Source organism: Falco cherrug, chromosome Z (genome assembly GCF_023634085.1).
Source record: "Falco cherrug isolate bFalChe1 chromosome Z, bFalChe1.pri, whole genome shotgun sequence".
NCBI classification, from domain to species: Eukaryota; Metazoa; Chordata; class Aves; order Falconiformes; family Falconidae; genus Falco; species Falco cherrug.
The window spans coordinates 54,539,161-54,564,645 of NC_073720.1; the positions used below are offsets into that span (position 1 = coordinate 54,539,161).

The 25,485-nt window shown below is 42.8% G+C and overlaps 1 protein-coding gene and 1 long non-coding RNA gene across 5 annotated transcripts; both read right to left on the minus strand.

Moving 5' to 3' along the window:
* Positions 1-162: 162 nt before the first annotated feature.
* On the minus strand, positions 163-7,201 carry LOC129734760 (uncharacterized). Of its 3 annotated transcripts, none has more exons than XR_008730354.1 (5): positions 7,085-7,186; positions 6,853-6,907; positions 6,456-6,554; positions 1,922-4,888; positions 163-177 (listed from the first exon to the last, which is right to left on the minus strand). It is a non-coding gene; the product is annotated as an uncharacterized LOC129734760 (long non-coding RNA). The 3 variants fall into 3 exon arrangements; XR_008730355.1 differs by lacking the exon at positions 163-177 and having other exon boundaries at positions 3,784-4,418; positions 4,599-4,888; XR_008730353.1 differs by lacking the exon at positions 163-177 and having other exon boundaries at positions 4,748-4,888; positions 7,085-7,201.
* A 2,747-nt stretch (positions 7,202-9,948) lies between these two features.
* TMEM175 (transmembrane protein 175) lies at positions 9,949-24,573 on the minus strand. Of its 2 annotated transcripts, XM_055699321.1 has the most exons (10): positions 24,357-24,573; positions 23,801-23,839; positions 22,607-22,704; positions 20,569-20,620; positions 19,262-19,297; positions 17,959-18,042; positions 17,157-17,321; positions 15,745-15,823; positions 14,459-14,600; positions 9,949-13,915 (listed from the first exon to the last, which is right to left on the minus strand). In XM_055699321.1, exons 1-10 carry the CDS (start codon positions 24,522-24,524, stop codon positions 13,252-13,254), a joined length of 1,527 nt encoding a protein of 508 aa, XP_055555296.1. In that variant the 5' UTR covers positions 24,525-24,573; the 3' UTR covers positions 9,949-13,251. The 2 variants fall into 2 exon arrangements, with proteins under 2 accessions (XP_055555296.1, XP_055555297.1); XM_055699322.1 differs by lacking the exon at positions 20,569-20,620 and having other exon boundaries at positions 24,357-24,455.
* Positions 24,574-25,485: the final 912 nt, after the last annotated feature.

Below are 25,485 nucleotides of genomic sequence, written 5' to 3' on the forward strand. Positions count from 1 at the left end.
TGGGTGCAGGGTGGGGTGACAACATGCCGCTGCCGTCTGAGGTTACCCAACAGTTAAGTGGCAGGTAGCACTTGTCACTCACCCATGGGACCCTAGGACAGGCCACGGCCCCTCACGTCCCAGGCTCTAACGGCACAATGCAGTGCCCCAGAGTGGGGCAGCTGCTGGGAGGGAAACCTTCCCTGCCCGCAGCTGGGGAGGTGCTCCGACGAGATGCTTCATCTGCTGCTCCCGCTGTCTTCTCATCTGACACAAAAGTCGTGCCCAGCCACGGCACATACAGCCCTGAGCTGCAGGCAGCCTGCCCTTACCTTTTGCCCCTCACTGTGTCTCTCGGTCCTACTGCCTAACACGCTGAGTGTCTTGAGGGAAAAACTGACTTCCTTGTACTACGTAGACCAGGTGATGAAATTATTTTTTTTTTTTCTTTTTTCAAAATGGTACCATCAGCCCACAAAGCCACTCTGCCAAAAGACTGGGACCACTGTGCTTTCTGGTCAGCAATCCCTTACTAACAGATGTTTCTACAGCTTGTTGCATGCCACAGCCACACCACCTGTGGTTTGCTTCCCACCAGAGGTATTAGCCCGTTAGATGCAGGTAGGGCCTGGCATAGTTCGTACCTGCAGTGCATATGGTTCATTCACAGGTGACAGCTGGCCAGACTGGCTGGGCATGGAGAAGGGTAGAAATAGATTTTTCCAGGATTTTCCCAGGCCTGCAAGACAATTTCAGAAGTCTCCTGACCAATCAACGCCCTGTTGAGTGCTGCAGGGTATCTGCAGCTTCTGGTATACTGGTATGATATATGTCTGGTCAGGTAGCTGGGCTTCTAGTATATTTGCCTATACGCCAGGAAGTATTTTTACCTCTGGCTCTCAAGTCCAGAGGGCGGTGAGAGGAGGCCTGTTTTGTAAGTGCCTCGCTGAAGGAAGTAATGTATACAGACCTCCAGTCTTAGTTTTGAAGGCAGTGGGGCAAGGAAATGAATATCCCTCTGAGACTTGTAGGGGAGGTTTCTCAAGAGAGGGGCTCAGGGGCAGAGAGGAAATTTCCCCTCCATGCAGAAGGGGCTTGCCTCGAGTTGGGAGCTGCCAAGGGATTTTTAATGCTGCATCTTGGCCATCATCTGTTGTCTCAGATGGAAGGGGTAAGACAAAGTGACTCAAAAGCACGTAGGTGCCCTTCAGCTGTTCCCTCTGCTGGAGCCTAGCCTGCTGCTGCTCGTGCGTTGTGAGTGGAGGTGCCTGACCTGGTACTGCCAGAAATGTGGGAGCACGTATGAAGTCTCTGCTGCTGGCAGAGCTGTGAGGATAGCAGTTGCTGCAGAGAGGGGAAAAACCTGCCAGGGAGACTGGAGCCCGTGGTCCCGTCTTCAGCTGCCCCTTGTGGTTCTGGGAAAAGTGCTGTCTTTTCCCAGCTGGCCATGGTCTGACCCCAGCTAAGGCTGGGAAGTGCTGCTTCCCTCCCAGAGAGGCTGAACACAAGCAAATCAACCTTCACTCTTCAAAGGAAGAGACAGTATTTAAACGCACAGGTGGGGTATGGATCCCAGTTCCACCCTCCAGGCAGATGGGTTGCCTTCCTTGGCACTCGGCTGGATGGCTTTGTCCTTCCAGCAGCTCCAGCTCCTGCATAAGAAAACCTCCACAAGACCCCAGAGACTACTGGATCCAGTTAAGGCTTTATTGCTGTCTGGGCTGAATGTGGCTTGCATCATCCATCACAAATGCTTGCAAGAGAAAAATCTCTTTTCTCTGTACCTCTTCACCTGCTCCTTCCACAAAATCTTAAGGTGGGGTATGGGGAAGATTAGGAAAAACATTCAGAGAGAGAGAGAAACTCCTTTTCAAGCAGCAACAGAGGAGCGAGACAAACCTAGTTCCAGCAGACAAAAAGGTGGCTGCTGTGTTTTACAGACCACAAAACAAACATGAGGATCTTTCCCCTCATAACATGAAAGGAAAGGCATTTTCTTGCTGCCTCCTTCCTCATCTTTGCATTTTCAAGCAACAGGTTTCAAGTTAACTTTCTGCTTCATTTTTTACCTCTTTCCAAGAAAAAATTGTCCGTTGACTGAGCTATCAGTCTCTTTTTCTCCCTGCTTTCTTCCTTGGCACCTTACACTTGTGTAATGCCACCTGGGGTTGGATACTCTTGTCTTTACTGCTTTCTCCTCTACACCTTTCATCAAGTTGTGGTTGCTCTTGCTGCTGGGGGTTGCAGCAGCCTCAGGCTCAAATAACACAGCTCTTTCTCCAATTATCTCAAAATCTATTGCCAAACACAACTTTCATCAAGTTTGCAGGCAAATACTTGGCTTGGTGTGCAGTCATCTGGCCAAGTGAGTGGCCTCACTTATTTCTCAGTGACAGCAGATACTTATCAAAGGGTTATTTAATACATCCACCCCATTTTTTGTCTTGTTGCTAGCAGTCTGGAAAAGAATTTATGCCCATCATTTTCACAGCAGTCTTTAGATGTATGTGCAATCTGTTCCCACATTCCCCACTTCCTCAAGAGGCAATTCCATCAGCTTCCTCAGGATTGCAGGGGCTAAACACTGGGACTGAACTTCAACCACAAGCAGACTGATCATACACCCCCTAGCACCACCACCTGACCTCGTAAGTGCTCTTAGTCTGGCACAGGTGCAAAGCCTAATGGTTTCCTTCAGCACCTTTGGATGACTGCTTCCAAAACTGCATGTACAGTCAGATGGATCACCTCTACTTTCCATAGGCTTGCCCCTCTCTTCCATGTGTTTTATAAATGAAAAAAGGAAGCCTTGGACCCAAACACCTGCACAAATTCTATTCATAGGACATGTGTATGAAATGGAGTACCCAAGCCTGCCACAGAAGCAAAGAAAAAAAATTGTGTCTGGACTGTTATTAAAATGAAGTCTGACCACATTGTCAGAATTTTCCCTGTACTTCTGCAACGCATGCCTGCAGCACCTTCCTTTTGCTGTGCACCTCTGAGTATGAGGCTGTATTTCCCAGAATTTCCCTCAGCTGAGGACAACGGTTCACCCCTTGATCTTCACAGGTACCTTAGTCTTGCTGTAAATAGTGTTAAAACTTACTATAGCTGTTTAGCATTGGCTTTTTTTGTCTCAAACCTGGTAATTATCTATTGCCTGGCCAGAATGGGGTGGCAGAGGAGTAACTTGGTCACCATGGGGCAGCTGTAGTGAGGCTTGTGGCACCTTTCCCACCCACATGGGAATTCAACCCAATGTAAAAGGACATATAAATATAATGTGTATAATCACATTGTGCTCAAGCACAGTCACAGGTGAATCCCAAGTGTTGAGTTTCAGAGGTTTTTCAGAAGCCCTTATTTCACATACCACCATTTGACAGCTTACAGGCTAGCACCACAGACATGAATTCAGCGCCCGTGTTTTAAAAACATTAGGTTTTCTGACAAATCAGATCTGATTTACAGCTCCTGAAATTACTGGAAAAATATTGGCTTTTAAGTGTGCAACACATCCTGTTAACCTGAGAGTTCAGGATATGATGCATTATTTCTGTGTTGCAGAAAGAGGATTTGAAACTAACTGCCAGTCTGTATCCTTACTTTCATAAGCATTACCTTGTAATTTCAATACCACGAGATATACATTCAAGTAAAAAAACCAAAAGCCTAATCATGACATGTAGCTGATTTTCCTATTCCTCTTTTTTCCTTGAAAACACCCCATTTTAACCCCTTTTCCCTGCAGTTACTGGATACGCTACACTTCCAATTCAAATTCAATTTTGTTATACTTCATTCCCGTATACTCCGTAGGACTGCTTTATTAGTTCAGAACGTGCACTGGCAGTTTAAGGATTTATTTCTTTCAAAGTATAATCTAGAAGAGGCTGTGTATTTATCAACAGCAATTATAATAAAACATATGATGACGCTTCCTGAAAGACTGCCATCACTGGGGAGAGATTTAGACCTGAAATCACCGCTTCCGCTGTCTGATCTGCAATGTCAGAAGGAAGCTAGCCATCGTCCAAGTTAGAAACAAGGCCCCCTGAATGTCCGAGTTATTTGTATTACTTACAGTGACAAAACCCAAGACCACCACTACAATCTACCAGGATAGGCTTTTTACCTTCTGGGGTATCTGAGGTCCGTACAGCTGAGGAGGTACCTTAGCAGCTTACATGCTAATGGCAGACAATTTCACGTTAAAGGCCACTACTTTTTAAAATCTCAGTCCCCTGCATTGCCAGTCACTTCCTATAAAAGCGGCAGATTACAATTTAACGGTAACTTATTCATAGTTTTGGGGAACATTTGACCCTCTGTTAAATCTGAAAAGATACGTTTAAAAATACCCGACTAGTGAGCCAGCACCAATGCTTCAGATCTCCTCAGCATAACTTAACAAATCACCATCAAGTTTGACTGCACTGTCAAATGCAAGAATCGTGCAATAATCTACTGTGATAACAACGCTGAAAATAGATGGCAGCAACTCCCCAGTCAAGCCATTTAATAAGCTGGTTCAGGCAGCCAGTGCCATGTCAGCCTCCCCCACATGCCCATATACATTAAATTGTATGTATTTTCTGATCACAAATATTACTTACGAGTAGTAGGTGTAGTGATTGGCTGTTGCTGGAGGAATACAACAGGGTGTTTCAGCTGCAGCAATGGCCAGCTTGTGACAAATGCTTCCTGTCACATTCTGTAAGTTATTTTTGCAGCTGTTCTGTGCAATTCTCTCAAAAGATACCAATTGAAGTGTTGCAAGACCTTTATTGATAGAATAACATGCAGAGCCCACCAAACACTGAACAATTCAGGGCCTAGCCATGTATCTCCATGTGGGAAATTAATATCCAATCCTTTGTTCATTTCAATATGGAATCTTCACTTGCTATAAGGGAAGAAAAAACCAAACATAGTTAGGACTACTAGTCACTCCCATGCAGTACTAAAATATGCAAAGCACTAGTGGGATCAAAGGCTTCCTTTAAGTATGCCATTTCTTTCTAGCCAGTTTTTAATGATTCCCACTTCTGCTTATTCAACAGAACTGTTATTTCATTGCTTTGGGGTAGAGGCACTTTTTTGGCTTACTCATTAGTAAATGACAGTTTTCTGAACTGGTAATTCAAATAAGCCCAGAAAAAGCTATCATTACAGGTATGTCCAATTATTCATTTCTAAAGAACAATCTTCAACAACTGCACTGCACTGAATGAAGTTTTAACAGTTGCTTTTCTAACTGGAAAACCACAACAAACCCACTGTTCGGAATGCAGAACAGTCATCTGTGTGCTACTTTTAAACAGATTAAACATTCTACAGAAATAATCATGTAATTCCATTAAGCAGAGTAACACTGCACTACAGCCTCTATCTCCAAAAAATGTGAAGTTTCAGCTAAACCAGAGAATACCTAAAAGACCCATTGGTTATGGAACAAATAAATGGGGACCACGTATTTTAAGATGGTACAACAGCTGCGCAAAATAGCTTTATCTCTAGTAAGCAATATAATTCACCTACTTACATATTTGATTTTATATATGTGCAGTTAATTTAATTATGGGGTCTTGTTCAACATTAGTCTTCTTTAGGACAATGCAAATGTCACTATTTCCCAGCGAAATAGTTACTAAGTGTGTAGCTGCACCAAGAACAGCTTGAGTCATTAATCAATTTTCTTAAAGTTCTCAACTGTAAGTCCACCTAAAAAAGCCTAGGTGAATTCAAGCTACAGAACACACTTCTCTAAGGTGGGGGAAGGAACCCTCCCTTAGAAACACACAGGGGTCCCAAGAAATAATCCTAAGGATGAGAGAAAGCATGCTGCAGCAGAACTACTAGAGGGTGGAAGGCATTGAGAAAAAAGCAGCAATACTAATACCAACTGATCACCTTCAGTATATTCTCCTCACAAGAAATATAACAAATTAAGTTGATCTCTTAACACTGTGTTACTACCACCACTTAAAAGCTTTGAGTTGCAACTACAAGCAGCTGCCTATGTACTCTGGTTTAGGCTATCGGTCACATTTGTGAGATTTCTGTATTGCATGGAGAAAAGGGATCACAGATTTGCTGTGTCCAGCTGAATAAGGCAAATCCAAGTACAGTTAATATACAGTCCCAATTACTCCTCACAGAAAAATCTGCAGCTTTTAGCAATTTATTTTCCTAGTGGAAATTCAAATAGTCATTTAACAAATCCCGTTTGGTTGCAAAAGTGTTTTTAACTCTTCCTCTACTGATGTTTACGTTTTGCAGGGCTTGTCAAACAGCAGCACTATTTACCCTTCACATAACTCTAACCACTGCTCCATGAATCCACAAGAGTCTGCAGCCCACTGGCCGTGAGCCTCAATTCCTCCTAAAAACACTGCAGCAAAACAGCTGCCCACTTGCAAACCACTGTGTGCACTTTGGCAAGAGATGCGTAAATTAAACCAAGGGACTACCTTCTGCAAGCTCTTTTGCAATCCGCTGAAGTTCTTCCTGTTTCTTTTTCTCTTCAGCCTCTATTCTTCTCTCTTCTTCAGCAATAGGCTTTAGGTAGTCTGTCATTAACACATTTGATTTAAAACACAATTTCTAGAACCCGGCACAAAGCTCTGAGCCTGCTAGCTTACTCAAAAAGGAAGAAAGAGAGTTTCGCTGGCACACTGGCACATTCCACACGGATCTGTGGCTTCTAACCAGTTAAGAGCCCCTCTCCGAGGGCCTGCTCGGCAAGGCCCAGGCAGCTCCCGCTGCGGCGGGGAAGGGGAAATGGCGGCCAGGCCGCGCCGGCCGCCTCAAGGTGCCCTTGCGGGCCGTGAGGGGGAGGGGACAGGCCGCCCGGAGCGCCGCACTCACCGTATCGCTTCTTGCCGTAGATCATCCCCACCAGCAGCGCCGAGTACCGGGTGAACTGCGGGAGGCAGAGACAAGGACGCGGCCTGCACTCAGCTCACACGCACCGCCAGGCCCGGCCCGGCTCGGCCCGGCGCTGCCAGCCCGCCCGCCCGCCCGCCGACAGGCCGCCCCCCCGCCCCGCAGTACGGCGGGACGCCCCTGCGGCGCCGGGGCACCGGCCTGCCGCCCTCACCTTGATGAGCGGCGAGACCTGCACCGGCGGGATCATCCTGGCGGCAGCGGCGCGGCGGCCGGAAGTGACGGCGCGGAGCGGCGGCGGGGCGGAAGGGGCGGAAGGGGCGGGGGGGTGCCCGGGGTGGGGGTTTGGTGAGGTGAGGCCGTCGTTTTGTGCGTGTTGTGACATTTCAGTGACCGGTCACACGCCGCCCAGGGGCGGGGAGCTATCTCGCCACAAAACGGCCGTGCTCGCTTCCCTTACGACAGAAGACAGAGGCGCCGTCCCGGCCGGGCGTCCCTCGGCCGCCGCGGGGGGGCGCGCTCGCAGCTCCCCCCGCCTGGGAAGGGCGTGGCGGGCGGCGGGGGCGGCGGCGGGAGCCCCCCGGGCTGCCACCCCGCCGCGGGGAGCGGGGCGACGCATCTGCCCGTGGCACGGCAGGCTGCGGCCGGGCCGGGGACCTCACCGCCTGTGCCCCGCGGGCAGTGACCCCCGCGGAACCGCACCGACAGCACCTTGATGTTGGATCCAGAGGGCAGAGGACCCATTGGCAAAGACTACGACGTGCGCTTCTGTGTTTGGCTCTTGAACCTTGACATAACCTTGTTGTTACGTGCCGGGCAACAAGAAATCTGGATGATGTTTCACATTCTCTCACAAAACTAATTAATCTTAACCTCAGCTGACTGCTCAGTAGTGCCATCATTTTTCAAATCCTTGCCTAAAGTTAAACATACACAGTGGAAGGGTAAGGACATGATTATTAAACTCCTTGGAACCTAATTACCTGTGCTTTTTTCTGCTCATCAAACCACAGGTAATTTAAATTCCTTCATTAAGAGAGGTCTGAAATGTTTTTAGGGAGCTGACTGGAAGATTTTTAGTGTTCCATTCATTTGTAGTATCATGAAGTTTTTTCAATTATTGTATGTGCTGCATCAGTAAGACCAGAAAGTACTTTCTTTCATGGATGGAAAGCTATCCTATCCCTCTACCCCTCCACCACCACCATTCCACCATCTATTTATTTACTTTGAATAGCAAGACCTATGAAAGACCTATGAAAGGGAGCATTACAGATGAGACTGGTCAGTGCTGGGTGGATATCACTTTAGTTCCAGGCACCAATATCAGTTGTTAATGCCACAGTAATTCACCACAAAGTTCAGTGCCAAGTCAGTAACAAACCGGTGAAGCTTCTAGTGGGACAATTGCTTACTCAACCCCTTTTGTCTAATGCATATCCACATGACAGTTTTAAAATCCTTAGGTACTCGACAGTGGCATGATTTTAATGAAATGTTATAAATCTCCCAAACACAAAGCAGCTGTATTTTAACTAGGAGTCTTTATGCTGGTCTGTGAAGAGAACACATAGTGACTTGGAGAGGGGCATTTGCAGAACTAGAACCAGTCCAGCATTTCTCCATAGGCTCGTATACCAATTTTAAAAGCAAGCAGTGCAAGTTAGATCATATACTAGCCAGGAGTGTTCTTCAACTTGGTACTAAGAAGAAAAAAGTTGCAAACTGTGATGGTCTTGAATTAACTGAATCACTTACTTTGAAATACAGCTAATGTTAACCAGCCATCTAACAAGACTTTTCTGTGTACCACCAGCCTGAAATGCCTTCTGATGACCCAGGCTAAGAAATTTAGTGCTGTCTTCATTTTGTCATTGACATGGATGTGGGTGCTAAATACAAACTGCTTTTTAAAAAGTAAATAAGTCCCTTAAGTTAAAACTTACAAACTCCTAAGACAGAGTGAGAAAAATGTTACATCTTTCAAGAAAAAAAAAATCCTACAGGAAGTCGTATGTCGGTAACAACTGATTCTGCTCTTTGAGGCAGCATCTTTATAAACTTGCACCAACTCATTTTTTGAGGTTTTGCTTTGAGGAAGTGCTTTACTGAGTTACTGATTGAGCTTGATTTATTCAAAGCAGTGAAGTGCTCCTTTTTAATGATTCGTAACATGATTATGATTTTTATAATTTTGCAGTGTTTTTTAATTAAGCAATTAATTGAATTATATCCCTGTGCTGGATATTTAAACAAAAAGCACTAAAGCTCTGAGGAAAAAATCACCACTGCTCTTCATTTCTTTTGATGATATACAGACAGAACAAAAGTTCTGGTCTTCCCCTACTGATGCAGCAGGCGACTTGGCCTACAAGCCATGATGCTATGCCATCAGACATGAAGAAGAAAAGGAGGAGTAGATGGCATCATGCAGATGCCTGCAATAAAATCTCGAATTATAAGCATTAAAAGAGATCTGTGTGTTTTCTTCTCACCACAAACAAAATTTATCTGTGTTCCATTCAATAGCAACAAACAAATGGATTGCAGTTGCCTGACACTATCCCGATTAACCCCACAGGTTACCAAGCTGAAGGCTGAAAACCAAGTTCCTACAGTGAATTTAAGCTTTGCACACTACTGTCAAGCACCCTCACACTGGAAAAAATCAAACTGAGCAAGTTCAAAATTCCTGGTGACTGACTTTATTTTACTGAAAAATCCAATTGCAAGAGCTGCTCTTGGTTAATCAGATGCCAAACTATAGCTTTGACTATGTCTGCTCCAAACTTGTATGGAAGTTGAGTCACTGTAAGAAGCATGTTCCTAGTAAGTTGTAAGAGAACTATTTGCACTAACTCAGTTGTTTTCAAATGCAATAGAAAAAAGTCAACTATTTACAATGTTTACAGTGATTAAACGCAAATCCTGTCTCTGCAAATAACTCCAGCTGTTACTGTTACTCTTTTAAGCTCCCTATGTTTATCATTAGTCTGAAGGCTCCAAGCTGAAACTGCATCCTTCAGCAGTCTTTTTTTCAGCTAGCACCATTTGTAATGGAAGGCAAAGATGACGGTGTTGCAAGTGGCAGTTACCATCTTTTAAAGTCTTGAATGGATTAATCTTGAACATGAACCCATTAACAAGGCCAACCAGTCTGAGCAAACAAAACAGCTGTTATTATGGAATCACAGTTGTGAACTGAGAAACAACAGACTTCTCAAGTACCCTACCATGCATAACCACATTTTGTCCAACCTGACCTCTTCAGTTCAGGAGGCAGTTGTTCCTGACTGGCAGTACCAGTACCATAGGCAAAAAATTTCAGTGTCATTAGAAGAGAAGTTTTACTGCAACATTTTACTGCAATTTTACTTCCTTGCTTCCAGGAGATTTTATGTAATTAAAACTATTGTTCTGGCAAAGGTGGCCAGCAACCTCCTGGACTTAGGAAAACTGTCATTGTCACTGGCAGGTCAGGTCAAGGGAGGTGACTAGTTAAAAGCATATCCAGCGTGCTGTCTCCAGCTCTCCCCTCCTAAGCACAGGAAGGGCATGGACATTCAAAGGCCAGTCCACCAAAAGGCAATGGAGATGACACAGGCACTGGAGCATACTCATACAAGGAGAGACAGAGCTGGGACAATGCAGCCTGCAAGAGAAGCATCGGGGGGGATCTTGACAACATTTATGAATCCCTGATGGGGAAGAGCAGTGACTGAGCCAGACTCCTCTCAGTGGCACCCAATGGCAGGGTGAGAAGTGATGGCCACAAACTGAAATAAAGGGAATTTCTTTTATATGGGGAAAAAAAGGGGAAAAAAACCCCTTCTTTTTACCCTAATGACAACTGGGCATTCTAACAGGTTGACCTGTTGAATGGTTGTGGTGTCACCATCTGTGCAGATGCTCAAAGTCTGACTGGACTCATCTCTATTTTAAACAGGAAGGTTGGACTAGACAGTCCCCAGAGGTCCCTTCCAACCTCATCCATTCTGTGATTCTGGGATTATCATAATCACTACAAGTGTTTCACTTTAATTTTTCTGGAGACAAAAACCTGTGGGGTCATTAGTAATTCTGTAAAGAACAGCTAGGTACAGTTAAATTTGGGAATGTTCTTTCTACCTGTGAATCACACAATTCAGATTAAGGCCTCATTCTGAAATGTGGTTTGTTTCTGCAGTTTGGTAAATTATTACCGAAATTATCAGAATGATCCTAAGCCAACCCTGTTTATACAAAACCACAGGTCAAGTTTGCCCTGAAGTTTAGGTTCTGAGATACTACCAAATTTGATTTGAATAATGGTATCTTGACTACATGCCAAAAAAATTATATAATTGTTCTTTCTGCAGAACAGATTACTCACTTGCAAGTGGGGTAAAAAAAAGAAGGAAAAATGCACACCAGTACAGTATCTTGTAGTATTTTTATGTTGCAATTCACTGCTCTTTAAAGCACCCCTGTGTGAAACTCCTTGGTCAGACTCAGTTTCAGATCTCATTTCCTTCAAGTACCACAGAAGTAGAATCAACATATTTTGCATACCATTAAAAGTGTCTGGGTGTTTCACACAAAATCACAGAATAGAAGAGGTTGGCAGGGATGATTTTGAAGACAAAAAAATAAAAAGATCTCCAACATAATTTTAATTGTAGACATCAGATCTAAGTTTCATCTGCAGAGCAGAAATAAAGGACTAGAAGCTTTGTTTTTTCACTGATTGAAATTTATTACAAATACACATATTCACTGTTTATTATGTGCCCACTGCATATGAGAAACAAAACCATATAGAACTAAAAGTGCTTTTAATAAATATCAGAAAAACTCTGTGATACACAACACAGTGCAGAATTCTACTGCAAGTCATTTAACTTCAACCAGGTATAAAACCCCTTGAATATGTGAACATACTTTTTTCACAAGAAGTACGTAATGCTAACAATTACATACTAGTACCAAAGTACTTCAAACCAAAAAGCACAAGCGCTTTCAAGACTGATCTCAACTGAAATGAGATATTTGAATTTGTTTTCACTAACAATCACTCCAGGCATACTTTGCAACAGCATTTTTAAGTTTTTCTTTTAGAGGAACAACGAAATCCCTCAAATGCCTTTAAATACAGCATTAAAGTTATCAGGCACTAAGACAGTTCAAGACACAAACTAATGGCTCTGCAAAAAGAAATGCAAAGGCTTCCAAAGCAGCCAGAGGCTAGATCACTTTGCCCACTCCTTTTGTACAGTTCTCTGCAGGGTAAGTGTGAAAAAACTGCACATAAAAAAATTCAACATGTCATAGACGGGAACTTCTACAGGGTTAGTTTCTTTTGCTGTCTTGCTGAGTCTCAGAAATCCGTGGGATCCCTTAGTTAGACTCTGCTTAGGGAAAAACTCATCTCCCTTACCTGATGGGTAACTCTTAGGCAAGGCAGGAACATCTCATATGCTCTCTGAATGTGACATCATGCCTTCAGAATAACAGAAGGATGCTGCTTTTAGCAGGCATGAAAACCGACACAAAAAGCTTGAGAAATCAAACCCTTTCATTTCAGATAAGCAGCTGCTTCAAAACTGAAAATAAATTTACCTCTAATCCCACAGCTCTTTGAATCTCTTCCCTGGGAGATATTAAAGCTAGTTCAGACCTTGGATACATAGCCACAAGAATCCTCATTTATTAAATACCATCTTTTTTTAAAAGAACAGATGTGCCTTAAGAACTCGTGTTCAAGTAGCCTGGAAGACTCCATATGGGTCACAATTGCAACTCCCTTCTAAACTCACACTCACAGCCATTCAACAAAAGTTTTCAAAAAGCTATCACAAGTTTGTGACTATGCAGAAGACATTGTAATCGTTAAACAAATAGTAAAAAAAAAAAAAACAAACCCAAAAAAACCCCCCACACCAGCAACCTGTATGCATGAGTGTTTTAACACCATGCACCATCCAGAAATCCAGAGGTCTCCATGTCTCCCAGATCTCACTCCCTATGTTACATTAGCACAATCAGCTTCTATACCTGTTTTTGGCTGCCATGATGTGGCCACATGTCAGAAAAGTGCATTTTGCTGGGCAACTGTCTGTGCAGTTCTTAATCAATCACCACTGCAGTTACATGTCAAGCAGCAATTTTTCCAAAAGGGTAACTCTAAAGGAAGGGCAACATGCTTTTCTTTGTATCCCCTATTCACCCAGTGTTTCCAGTTATGGGTTTTGGAAAAAGGGTCTCAAGCACGACCAGCTAAAAATTAAATATCCCCCGGTTATGCCCAATGCAGGCATTAGTTTAGATCAACATAATCCACACATGAAGATAATGTGAAGAACCGAAGTTAATGCCACAACTTCACATGCACTACATGGAAATTTAGGACAATGTTTCAGTAGGAGACAAACATGCCTCCTCTTCTTCTGACAGTACAGCCTTCCGTCTGGAGAGGGACACCATGGACTTTATAACAGCTAAAGAAATTCTAACAAAAATGCGCAAGGCAAGAAAAGCAAATGGGATTACAATCTGCATAAGATGGAAAATTGCTGTGCTAAATTCACTTAACAAGCACGTTAGAAAGAAGGCCCCAAGGCTTACACAAGGGTAGAGAGCCAGCTTGGCAAACATGAAGGCATGCTCGTTGCCACCATATTGAGCAAAAGGATGCAAAGTTTCCCTTTCATGGAGGAGAGCTGTAGTCCATATTGCAAACTGAAATATGCTGGCAAAGAAAGTGATAACACAGCTGACCTGAATGGCTTCTAGTTCATTGTGAGACTTCTCTGCAAATTCACTGGTCAGTTGGTAAGCTAGTGGAAGCCCACCAATGAAAGCCAGCGAAAGTATGTTAAGCAGTTCCATTAATCGTGTAGCTTTTGTTACATAGAGGAAAAGTGAGTGATGGACAAACCACAGGAGACCAATTGTTACAAATGAGCCAAAGTAGGCAAGGTAGTTTGGCCCATATTCACTCAAAGCTTCAAGAAGGCTTCCATGGAACTTCTCCCTTACTTCTCTGGGATCAGGGACGTTGTCTTCACTGTGGAGAGAACACTTTCTTTGCATATTACTGTTATAAAAACACACCTGCAGCAACACTGAACTGTATTTCTTTACTGTGAGCAAGCAGGAACAACAGAGGCCCACTCCATAGCTCTCTAATTTGTAACTTAAAAATAGCATTTCAAATAACAGCTCTGCAAATAAATCAGATCTGAAAGGAAATCTGAAAATAAGTTGGCATTCTTTAGGTTAATGTAATAAAGTTGCCACAGTGACTAAACAGCTTTTGTTGATAAAAGCCCTTTATCTGAAAACACAACTAAGCAAAAAGGACACTTTCTTCTTCAAGACTCCCCACCCCAATATACATTACAGGGATGATCACTTCTGCTGAAATATGGGCATTAGAAGTGTCTTTTGTTTGTGTTCTGTATCTTTCCAGAAAATCATACTTAAAGTAACCACTGCAGGTTTTAGAAGTCAATGTTTGGTTAATTTTATTTCCTCAAATATTGCATACAGACAAATGTTAGTATTGTATTTAACAACACAAAGTGTAGGAAGTAACACAAAGCCTTACCATATATCCAAAATGAGCAGGGTTGCTACTATAGCATAGACTCCATCACTGAATGCTTCTACCCGTTCCTTACTCAGAGGCTCACTGAGGTAAAAAGTGAAGGTTTCTAAGCTATGGTGTTCCTCTTCTTCCTCTCTCTGACCTGGGAACAAATTCAGACGCTTACTAATGAAAGACAAAATCAGGTGGTATAAAACAAAGTAGTTAAACAACCTACTGTGACCTCCCTTTGTCTTTCTTCCCACCTGCCAAAAGTATTTCTGTAGAAGGGAGGGTGCCATTCATTCACACAGCTGTCACTCCACTTTTTTCAGCAGCTGTGCCTCTCCCTTAAGCTCATGTTGCATTCAGGACAAGTGCTTCAGGGACAAAAAAGCCCTGTCCTTTAAACTGTATGGCAGACTGTTTCCACCAAGTGAATAATGACTCAAAGGTCTAATTGAACAAAATGTTTGAGCTAAACAGATCAGATGCTGTGCCAAAGACATGATCTGTCCAAAGACATGATCTGTTCAGCAGTTCTGTGGTCAGTTTATATTGCTATCAAAGAGGAACACTCCACCTTTTGGCCAAGTAGGTTGCATGTTACCACCTTTTCCTTTATTTTGGCACTGGCAACTTCCTTCTCAGCAGAGTTTAAGAGCAGCTCTGGCTGTTGGTGTCGTTGTGCAACTGTTAGTGCTGACACAAGGAGGGCAGAAGAACATAAGCAATGAGCATGAGGGAAGGAAGCATCGATTTAGGCTGATGTAAGCAATGCGTGAGGACCTTTAGACCATAGCAGTTAGATTAATGAGATGTAACACCCTAAACAGTTAATTACCCTGAAGAAGTTTGATTTATAGGTGCTCTTCTTGCCAGTTTGAACATGTGGGAACATACAGTATTGCTGGGAAGAAAGCGATACAGGCATAGAGCTTGCTTCCTATATTCTTCAGTACCCACCTTCCCTTTTTAAGAGGGAAAAGGAATGGATGGCCTGCAGCCATCATTCATGTACTTGTGTGTGTGGGCACGCATGTGCATGTTCAGGACAAACCAGAGAAGTTTCGCACTCAGAAATCATCTTTGAATGTGTTCTGCCTTACACAAATCTTGTCACAAATTAAGGGAAACCAAGGAGCAAAGGAGAAACTGTTTGGAAGCACAGCAATAAACCCCAAAATTGCGTTCCAAGCCTGAAAATGGAAGTAGAACTAAAATTACTTCATAGCAGGCCATTTGGATAACATGTTGACAACCTAATAACATACCTGAACATACATACAATGAATATTGTTACTCACCAACAATCCTGGTTTTACACCATGCAATGAATCGAGTGAGATGTGGAAAAACAATTACGAGCCCAAGAAGTACATAAGACTATGGAGAGAAAAATGAACACAGTTTAAATTTAGTTATCAAAATATAAATTACCTTCCAAGTCTCATATGAAAATACTACTTCAATCTTTAGGTATAATCACATTGAGAAAAACAAATCTTGACTTTATGACATGGAAACTGCTCACCTGAAATGCACATGCACCTCCTGAATATTGCATGTGCAAACTAATACTGCTTTTTGATAGCTAATTTAGTACCAGTAATGAAGCAAGCTAAAACAGGAAGGGAAATAATTCAGCTAACAAAAATTCAGTAACGCCTTCTCTTTAGAAGCTGGAGAACGATCCCATGTGATCCTTATGAGACCCCTCCGACTTGAGATATTCTATGATTCTACTACTTGTGTCCCAAAGACATCACAGTGGTTCACAGGCTTTGTACAGGTCTAAGCACAACAGCAACTTGGAGACAATCGTCACTGTTATTAATATTAAAATATAATACACTAATAAACAAGGTGAGGGAGAAAAGGGAAGTCATGGTGTAAGAGGAGAACATATTTTCAGTTAAAATTAGGCCTTTTCACATTTGGACTTGTAAATGTCCCTTTTATCAACAGCAACGCAATTCCTCCTAAATCAGGGGATTATTTAAATACTGTTAATTCCCATGGAATCTTTCTCAAAGTTCAGTTCAATCCACCTTTTTCTAAAGAACAAGAGAGAGGAAAGGAAGCTCAGGATACATCCAAAAAACTAGATTTCAGTTCCGAGTGAGGGTTCTGAGAAAGATAAAAGCTGTTAAGTAGGAGCAACTCACTGCCATTTAATAAAGGTGGCAGAGAAAAAGGCTGTGTAAGAGCAGGCCTTAGGCGAAAACATTTGGTTTAAGATGCAGGCTGGTTAACTTTGCTCTGCTTATTCTGTTTGCTCTTACACCCTGAATTAGTGCAGCAATTACATTCACTTGTCTTCAATTTGTGCACACTGGTGCAATGTAATGAGTATTTCATATAACCTTTCACATTACCTCACTGACTTCTAATAAGCAAGGTGCTAAGTTACAGCTTAGAAGACCTGCTTCTAATGAAGAGAAGCAGTAAAAAAAATCAGGCGAAGCAAGTAAGGCTAATACTGTAGCAGAATATTCTTTCAAAACTATCCAAACTCATGGATCAAATTATGGATTGGTATCTGTGATTTCAACACCTTCAAAGCAAAACAGCAGCCATGATCACAACCCCACAGAGATGGCAACTGATAAAGTCTGTGTTATTTAGCATGGAACTCACTGTTTTAATACACAGTCCTAAATAATACAACTGTTATAAACTGCTGCATCAAGGTTTTCAGTTAGCTGGGAGAACTTACCAAAGGAATAAAGAAAAAAGAAAAGATGGCTGCTAAAAAGCATAAAACTGGTCCTCTTAGGATAATCTTTAAGATACGACGTTTATAGAAATTCTGATTTTCAGACACCTGTATCTCATGATTCAGTAAATGTGGGTGATAGAATCCATATACTACTATCACAGCCTGCAAGAAGAAGATAATTACTGAAGTTATTACATACCAATATATGCAGTAATGAAAATATAAAACTGTAAAACTATCAATCAACAAATTCCAAAACACTTTCAACCTTATCCACTCCTACATGGAGGGCTGGTCTTAGAAACTCTGAAATTTCAAAATACACTGCATGTCAAGATTTTGGTCTCCTCTGCAGAGCCTGTCATGACCATGTATCTTATATGAAAAGGAATTAAGACCTCCACAATAAGGAACAGAAAGCAACAAGGCACTGCACCAGGAGAAAACCAGTGCCATTGGACTGAGGCTAAAAGCCCATGTTCACTCAGCCATTGCTGCATGGCTCAGTAAGAACCTCAGCATAAATCAGTTGCTGTTTCCCCAAGGCATACTTAAAGAGTGGGAAAGGAATTACTATTCAGTGGATGTTAAGGCCCTGCCACTTCACAAGACAGTGGCAATGCGAATTTTCATCTTACGTACAGATATTGTATTATCACAACAGGCACAACTTTGAAAAAGAATGCTAAACAAACAAAAAGACATTTAGCAGTTTATATCCATAGTTGAAAAATGCTATTGTAGCTCTACTCAAGAAAATCTATTTAAAAGTGAAAACATAAATGGATAGCTCCAATACCTGTATAAGGCCAATGACAACAGCACAGACACTGAACAGGAAAATGCCAAAAGGTACCTCTGGAAAGGAGGCCATTAAGGAAAACTAGAAAAAAATGAAACTAGGTGAAATATTTAATTAAGAAGCTATGTAGGAATAACAGTAGAGAAAGGGAAGCACTTTTCATTCAATATAGAAGCTCAAAAACTTAAATAAGACTTTGCATTTCAATATAATTCCATGAAATGTAATTTCTAACCACAAATACATGCAGGCATCACAACCAAAGGCATCTGGAGAGGTGGCTTTGCTCTCATGTTGATACACCAAAACTCTCCGATGCTGTGTCTCCATACTAACTACAGACTGGCTTGCAGCTCAGCACAAAGTTTAACAGTGTTTTCAGTGGACAAGATGTTCATAGCTGTGAAAATTAATATGCAGACACCTTTTTGAATGTTTTAATTTCTCTGTCTCCATGGCCTCCTGTTATATTAATTTCTGCAGCTTCATTAGAGGAGGGGAGAAAAAGCGGGAAGTAGTATTAGGGTAACATTGACAACTTTAAAAAATTATTTCAGCTTCAAGGCAAAGTAGAAAGTATGTGCTCTTGCTAATAAAGGTAATTTCATTGACCACAGCCTTATCCTTTGCAGACTAATATATAATGCAGATATATCCACAGAGAAACAGGTGCCTGTCATATATATATATATATATATATATATATGTTCTACACACAATAAAAGTCAAGATGCATTTTTGCTGGTTTGTTCTGTGAATATGGTGTTCAGCTGCAAATATTCTTGCAAGGTCTAAAGGTCATCTGACCAGAAATTATGCAAAACATCAAATTCACAGATTTCAAAAATGAATGTTTGGCTGCCAGAATGAACTTTACTGAATTAAGTCAAAAGTTAATCCAAAACCTGTCTAGATTACAAAAGGAAAATGTTCTGTCATCTAAAGAGGAGCTTGAAACACAGCTAGTTCCCTTACAAAATGCAAAATTCTCATCAGGCAACTTTGACTTTTTTCAGTATGGCTACTTTTTTATAAGAAATCATGGGAAACGATAACTTTCCATGTTTATAAGTTCTCTTTTAGCATACCAGTTTTCTGCCAGGTCTATAACATGCAGTGACTGAAGGTTATAACATGTCCTCGTGAATTTTTAAAAAGTAAAGCTTAACGATTACAATGGATTCAGGGTTTATATTGTAACAACACTTTCTGGGTTTCTGAATATTTTGATAAAAGTCTTTCCAATTAAAGAAAGAAAAAAACTTTCTAATTTAAAAATATATTTTAGAAAAGTACTTACTGTGTATGGCAAGAAAGTTATGATCATCATACAAGCCTAAAAAAGAAAGAAGTGTACTGAAGCACTAAAGACAAAGCAGAGAATTCCCTCATTAAAGACATGTCCAGGTAATGGAACACAAACAGCTCAAATACTTGTGCTGTATCATGAAAAAACCCCACATTTCTGAGGTTGCTGAGCTTTGACTGTAACAAATGGCTAGTTCTGTACACATCTTCCATGTTTGCTATCCAAACTGTACAGGTTTATTTTAGTAAACACTACAGTTTTGTTAGCAATACCATGGGTAGAAGTTTGGTATGGTTCTTAACAGACTTCTTTCTACAGTAGCAATGCCAAAAGTACCACACCTCCTAAAGAGCTGTTTCTGATTGGTCACAAACATTAATTTCTGATGACAAATATTTCATATATAAAAAATCCAATTAAAAAAAAAAGAACAAAAAAACCACCTCAAGCACAAAGAAATGCATTGCTTTAAAAGCTACATTACATAAGAATTACATGCCTTAAGCTAGTCTCCTAGCATTATTTCCTGTAGCGTTATCCCATGGAGTTTAAATGCAGTATCTTTATTACCAAAATTAAATTAACTGTGTAGTTGCACCGTCAGAGAACAGAATTTTAAACCATATCGCAAAAAAAAAAAAAGCTGAGAGCAAGAATATGTTCACCATTGCAGCATCCCATTACAACTATTAGTAACCAAGATATTACAGGGTTAAAAAACTTACTCAAATAAATGAAGAGTTTTTAAGAGATAAGATTTAGGCAAGTGTAAAGCTCAGAACACTGATTCAGGATTGGTCCCTCAGTGGCAGTTTTTGAAAGATCATATAATCCTCTGTTTCAAATAAGCTTCAGAATGACTTTCTAAGCAACTTAAACAAAGAAATGACTGAAAACGTAACTGTAAATCAAACCTACACTTAAGATATTTTTGCCGCAAAAGACATAGCATTTCATTTTCTTAAGCCTGGAGGACAGACAGTTCAGCTGGACAGAGATAAACAGAGGTAAAAAGCTTTTGCCATAGGTGCCTCTTCAGTTCCCTCAGATGACCTTCACTTCAACCTGTTGCAGAGCTTCTTTTGACTTATAGTAAACCATGCAGAAGTTAAAAGCAAGTTAGTTGTCAATCATCCACTTTGGCAAGGAGTAATTCAAGCTCTCTGTATCTTCCTGACTTGGAAATCTGGTAGAGTTATGCTATGTAATTTAGAAACTTTTGGACATGTACATACAGACTTAAGAAAAAGTGACCTGTATTTGCTCATCAAACATCCAGCGTGTCTGACAAGACTCACCAGATTTAGAAGAGCGAGGACATCATCTATAAGCTTTATCACCTGAAACAACCTGGCAAGGCAAGGCAAGATATCATGAACAAGCCATCTCCCAAAATGTTTTACAACACTGTATAAAAATTGCACTTTTATAATATTATAGGGGAATGTGATTTAATTTCCTCCAGAATTTATGCAAGTAGTGCAGGTCTACCAAAACTCATTGGCTCAAACATGGCAGTAATTTGCTAGAAAAATTTGAAAAACGAGATACAAACAGTCAAGTTCAATTACGGAGTAGTTATTAAGAACCTCACTTCTATCTGAAGGACAAGTGGCATATGGTGTAGCAAACTGGCTTCCCCCTACCCCCACTCTATCCTTCCTCTACACCTGACTTTATATATAAACTTTGATGTAAACTTCACTGCTGTTAACAGCCAATTAATCTGTGAAGAAGTGATCCAGATGTTAGTTCTGATTGAGTCACACACCAAAAACCTAACAAGGCAGTGAGCTACAAATTGATATATTTCCTTGGAAAATGGAAGATACGGGGATGATTTGAGAGCAGGAGTTGATGACGATTCTCTGCAGGACTTGCCACTTCACTACAGGATTAAATGCAGCCAAGTCACAGGGTTTGGTTTGCCTTCTTCCATGGCAGTTTTGTTCCAGAACAACTCTTACCTTTTGCCACCTGGCAAACTGGGGACCGGACAGCCAGCAAACTGCTAGTGAGCTGCACAAGGCTTGGAGTCACATGAAAACTATCATTAACTGACAATTAATCGCCTATTTACTTAAACACAGGCAAGGCCCAGAACTAACTGGAGACTCACAGCCTGTGCTCGCTGCTCAAGCAAACGCTTCTGAAGCATGAACAAAGGCAGACTTTCACCAGCAGTCACTGTTCACTGCTCACACGAGAACATCAACAAGTTCATTTCATACTCTGATGCCAAAATAAACACACTGGCACCAGCTAAAAGGCTGACTTTTAGCTTGTCATGGGAAGCAATATTGTGTAGGGATCTGAGCCCTGCAGTAGCACTGCACAGATCTTCCAGAGCAGATGCAGATGTTCAGAGTCTCAGATTTTTCTTTGTCTCATATGCCATTGTAAAGAGCTATTAATTCTGATTTTCTCTAAGTTTTACTTGAGAGAACAGAGACAAGTTCACGCTGTTAGGGCCACAGTATTTTCAGAATTTTAAGGCTTAAAATTATTTCTACTGAAGATATAATGTAGCTCTTATTATGCAAAGAAAAATTAGCTTTTCTTCCAAACTGCCCCACACCTTGTTATTGAAACTCCAGAACCACAGAAGTGTCTCTTAGAAACGATAGAACCAATCGCCCTCCACCAAACCCTAAACTATTCAAAGGCTATATGCCTTAGTATTTACTTATGCAAAGAAAAGCAATGCAGTAAGAGCACTAGATGTGAAGTACCAGCTTCAAGTATCAAATTACAGGTTGCACACCTCTATTAGAATGCTGTCAATCCACTTAATTAAGGAAAGAATATAGTAACATTTGTAAATTTCGTAATTCACACAAAAACTGCCCTAATTCCACTGTGATGCCTGCATGTCAATTTCTTAACTACCACAACAGGGGCAGGTGACAGTGACCACAGCTCTATAAAATGCAGCATCTGCAACATCACTATTGATTTTGTGAGAAGCACTGCTGAGGACTAAGACAAGCTTTAGGCCAGCTGTACTACATCAGCTACGCAAATATTCCCCTATTTGTGTAGCATACAAAGTCATGCTTTTGCAGCATAATCAGAAGCTCAATTTCATCTAGAATATGAAGTAAAATGAAGAGTAACTCTCATTTAAAATATACAAAATGCTTGGTTTTCATTGTATCACTGTGTCAGTGGTGTAAGCGTACAGTTATTCACTGCTTAGAGTAGCACTTCGTTACAATGAATTTTTGGTATTACCCAACAAAAGGCAATTCAGAAATACATCAGCAAGACAGAAATGTTACCTCCTGTCCTTTTAAACAATACTTTTAACTTTGGAGTTAAATACTGTGTTCCTACCTTACATGAGCTGCCCATGCCACTGTGACTATTAAGAAGGTCATCAAGTAGACTGCAATTTTTGCGAGAAGAAGTTGCTGAATACTTTCACCGAGTTTCTGAAACAGAAAGTGACACCCAGTGACAGAGAAATGAAAGGTAAATGTTACATTGTGAAATTATTAGCAACATCTGCAAATGACGAAGGGCATGCAGTCACGTAGCAGACTTTCTGAAAATGCCTGCCAAAAATGCTGTTCTTTTCCAACAATCTTTTCACTGCCATGCAGAGGAACTGGTTTATTAGACACCTGTGAGTATGCTGAAGTGTGTAGTTAGTGGCCTATGATGAACCAACATCTCTCTTTAATCTATAAAAGGGCTTCCCAATGTGATCCATTTACACACACTCTCTATCACACAGGTAACGTGACAATGCATTTCAGAGGAGGGCTGGCCACAAAATGGTCCTTTTTTTTCTTAGCACTGACTTCTGCGGTAGAAGCATCACACAGGTTTTCGTGTGATGATTGTTAACAAGGAACAGGAAGGCTTAACCACAACAGATTTTGCATGTACCACCACAATGGCTTAAACAGACTCATGTGGCTATTTGCTGTGTTAGGGATCATACTTGAGTTTCCTGTACTAAATGAGAAGAGATATTTGCATCTATATGTGTTTATAACAGCAGAAAAATAAATCCTGATTAAACAAAATCTTGTACTTTCTCAATTTATTAATTTACGTTTCCTAACATTCCTGGCTTTTTCAGATTTAATTTATTTTCTCTAGTCTTCTATTTCCACCTTTGCTTACTCTGATTGCATTTATTATTAACCCGATCTTAAAACCAGCATTTAGATTGCACTATGTAAGTGGTTTCTCTATGTGAGGATGTATTACCAAAAGGAGCAGAGGCTTTCTGAAAGGTGTTTTAGTCAGACAGGCAATTCATTTCGCATTCAAAAGTGACTAGATAAATCTGTGGCCTACATTATACACCTCATTCAGGCTTTACACCACAACTTCTGCAGATTACACAGATCTTCAGTATTTAAGTTCTTCACGTCAAGTTCCACAGCTCCTCCCCCTATGGGAAGTTTCTGTTGGCTTTAGCGTTGCAAATCTGGAACTTGAAGTGGGGGTGCAAAAGTAGGATGTTACACGTAGTTGCAAAGACGGGGAAACAGCAAAACAGAAGACATACGGTACCTGATCAGGATGTATTTTTGTGTGAGCCACAGGCAAAATCTGAAAAAACAAAACCTCGTCAGTACAGGGCATTCTTTTCCTTACGGAGAGCTTTATTAAAATCCGGAAAACTTCAGGTGGCCGCTGATACTCCCGGGCCGGGCCGCTCCCACAGCCCGCGGTGCGGCCGGCAGCGCCGCTCGGCCGCCGCACGGGGCCCGCGCCCCCGCCCCGCCCCGCCGAGCGCTGCGGCCCGGGGGCGGCCAGCCGCGACCGCCGGCACCAGGCTCCCAGGCGCCCCGCGGGGCCGGGGGAACGGGCGAACACGGCCCCTCGAAAGCGCCGGGTAGACAGGCCCACGGCCCGCGCACGGGCTCGGTCCGGAGGGCCTGGTCCAAGCTGCGGCTGCTCGGGGGCCTTTTCCCTCACGACGCCTAACGGCGGGCCCCGCGCCTCCCCGCGGAGCCAGCCCGCCCCGGCCCCGCCACCCCGCCGGCGCCGCCGCCCGCCCGGGTCCCGCGGCAGGGCCAGACCCGGGCCGGGCAGGCCCCGCTCCGCGGCAGGGCCGGGCGCTCACCATCACCGTGGCGATGATAGAGAGCAGCGCATCGCTGTAGGCCAGCAGCCGGTGCGACGTCGGCGTGCTGCTTCCCTCCAGCTCCAGTCCCCGGCCGCGCAGCGGCACCGGCTCCGGTTCCCCCGCCCCGCCGCCGGGGCCCGGCGCCGCGGCTCGCGAGGCCGACATGGCCCCGGTGCGCTGCGCCCGCGGCGGCGGCTGGTGGGCGGGGCGGGAGCGGCGCGGCCCCTCCTCGGGCGCCGTGAGGCGGCCCCCGCCGGCCTGGCCTGGCCTGGGGGTCAGCGGCCTCCGGCCCCCCGCGGGGCCACGGCTGCCGGCCGGCACTCGGGCTTCTGCTGCTGGAATGCCGAAATCCCCACGAACCGAGGGTGCTTTCCCCTGGGTCTGGGAATGTCTGCCGTGACCTCTTGAAATCTGGAAGCCCAGGGCTGGTGCGGGTGACATGCGTGGGTGGGCACCGGGGGGAGCAACCGCGTTACAAATGGCGTGTCGGTGTGTTACCCGCCACCGGAGGTCTTCATAGCACATGTATGCACACCAAAGATTGCGCTCACTGGATGCTGTAGCGTCTGGAGATTCTCAGCTTTGTTTACAAATTGTATGTTAAAATCTGTAATCTGAATTCCAGCATAACTTGTCCCCACCTGGGTTGGGTTTGGTTTGGTTTTTTTACCCGCCTAACCAACCTTGTCCCACCGCTTCAAACCATTTGGCATTTGCTCTGTCTGTCACCTTCTGTCCTCTGGGGCTGTGAACTGGAGACTTTTGTTTTACGTTCAGGTGTTTATTCCATTGGCACATTTAGACCATGCCATAATGATAGTTTATTTGGCCCATGTAGGCCTTATTGTAGTTTCCAGCTGTGCTTTAACAAGTGATTCCAGCGCTGCTGCAAGGTGGTTTTGTTGCAGAGGAACAGCTGTGTTTTTTAAGTCTTCTGCTGTAACTGAAACGGAATTGAGGTCTTAAAGGAAACATGCCTGGATTTGTGAGAGGTTTTTGTCTGGCAGTGTCTTTGTCATCCTGAAAGTTGTATTTTCGGTTTCAAGAAAGCCTATTCACTGAATAATGGACTTCATAAGAGAAAACCAGAGAAAAGGCCGAGATTTAAATATCATGTAAAGAACGC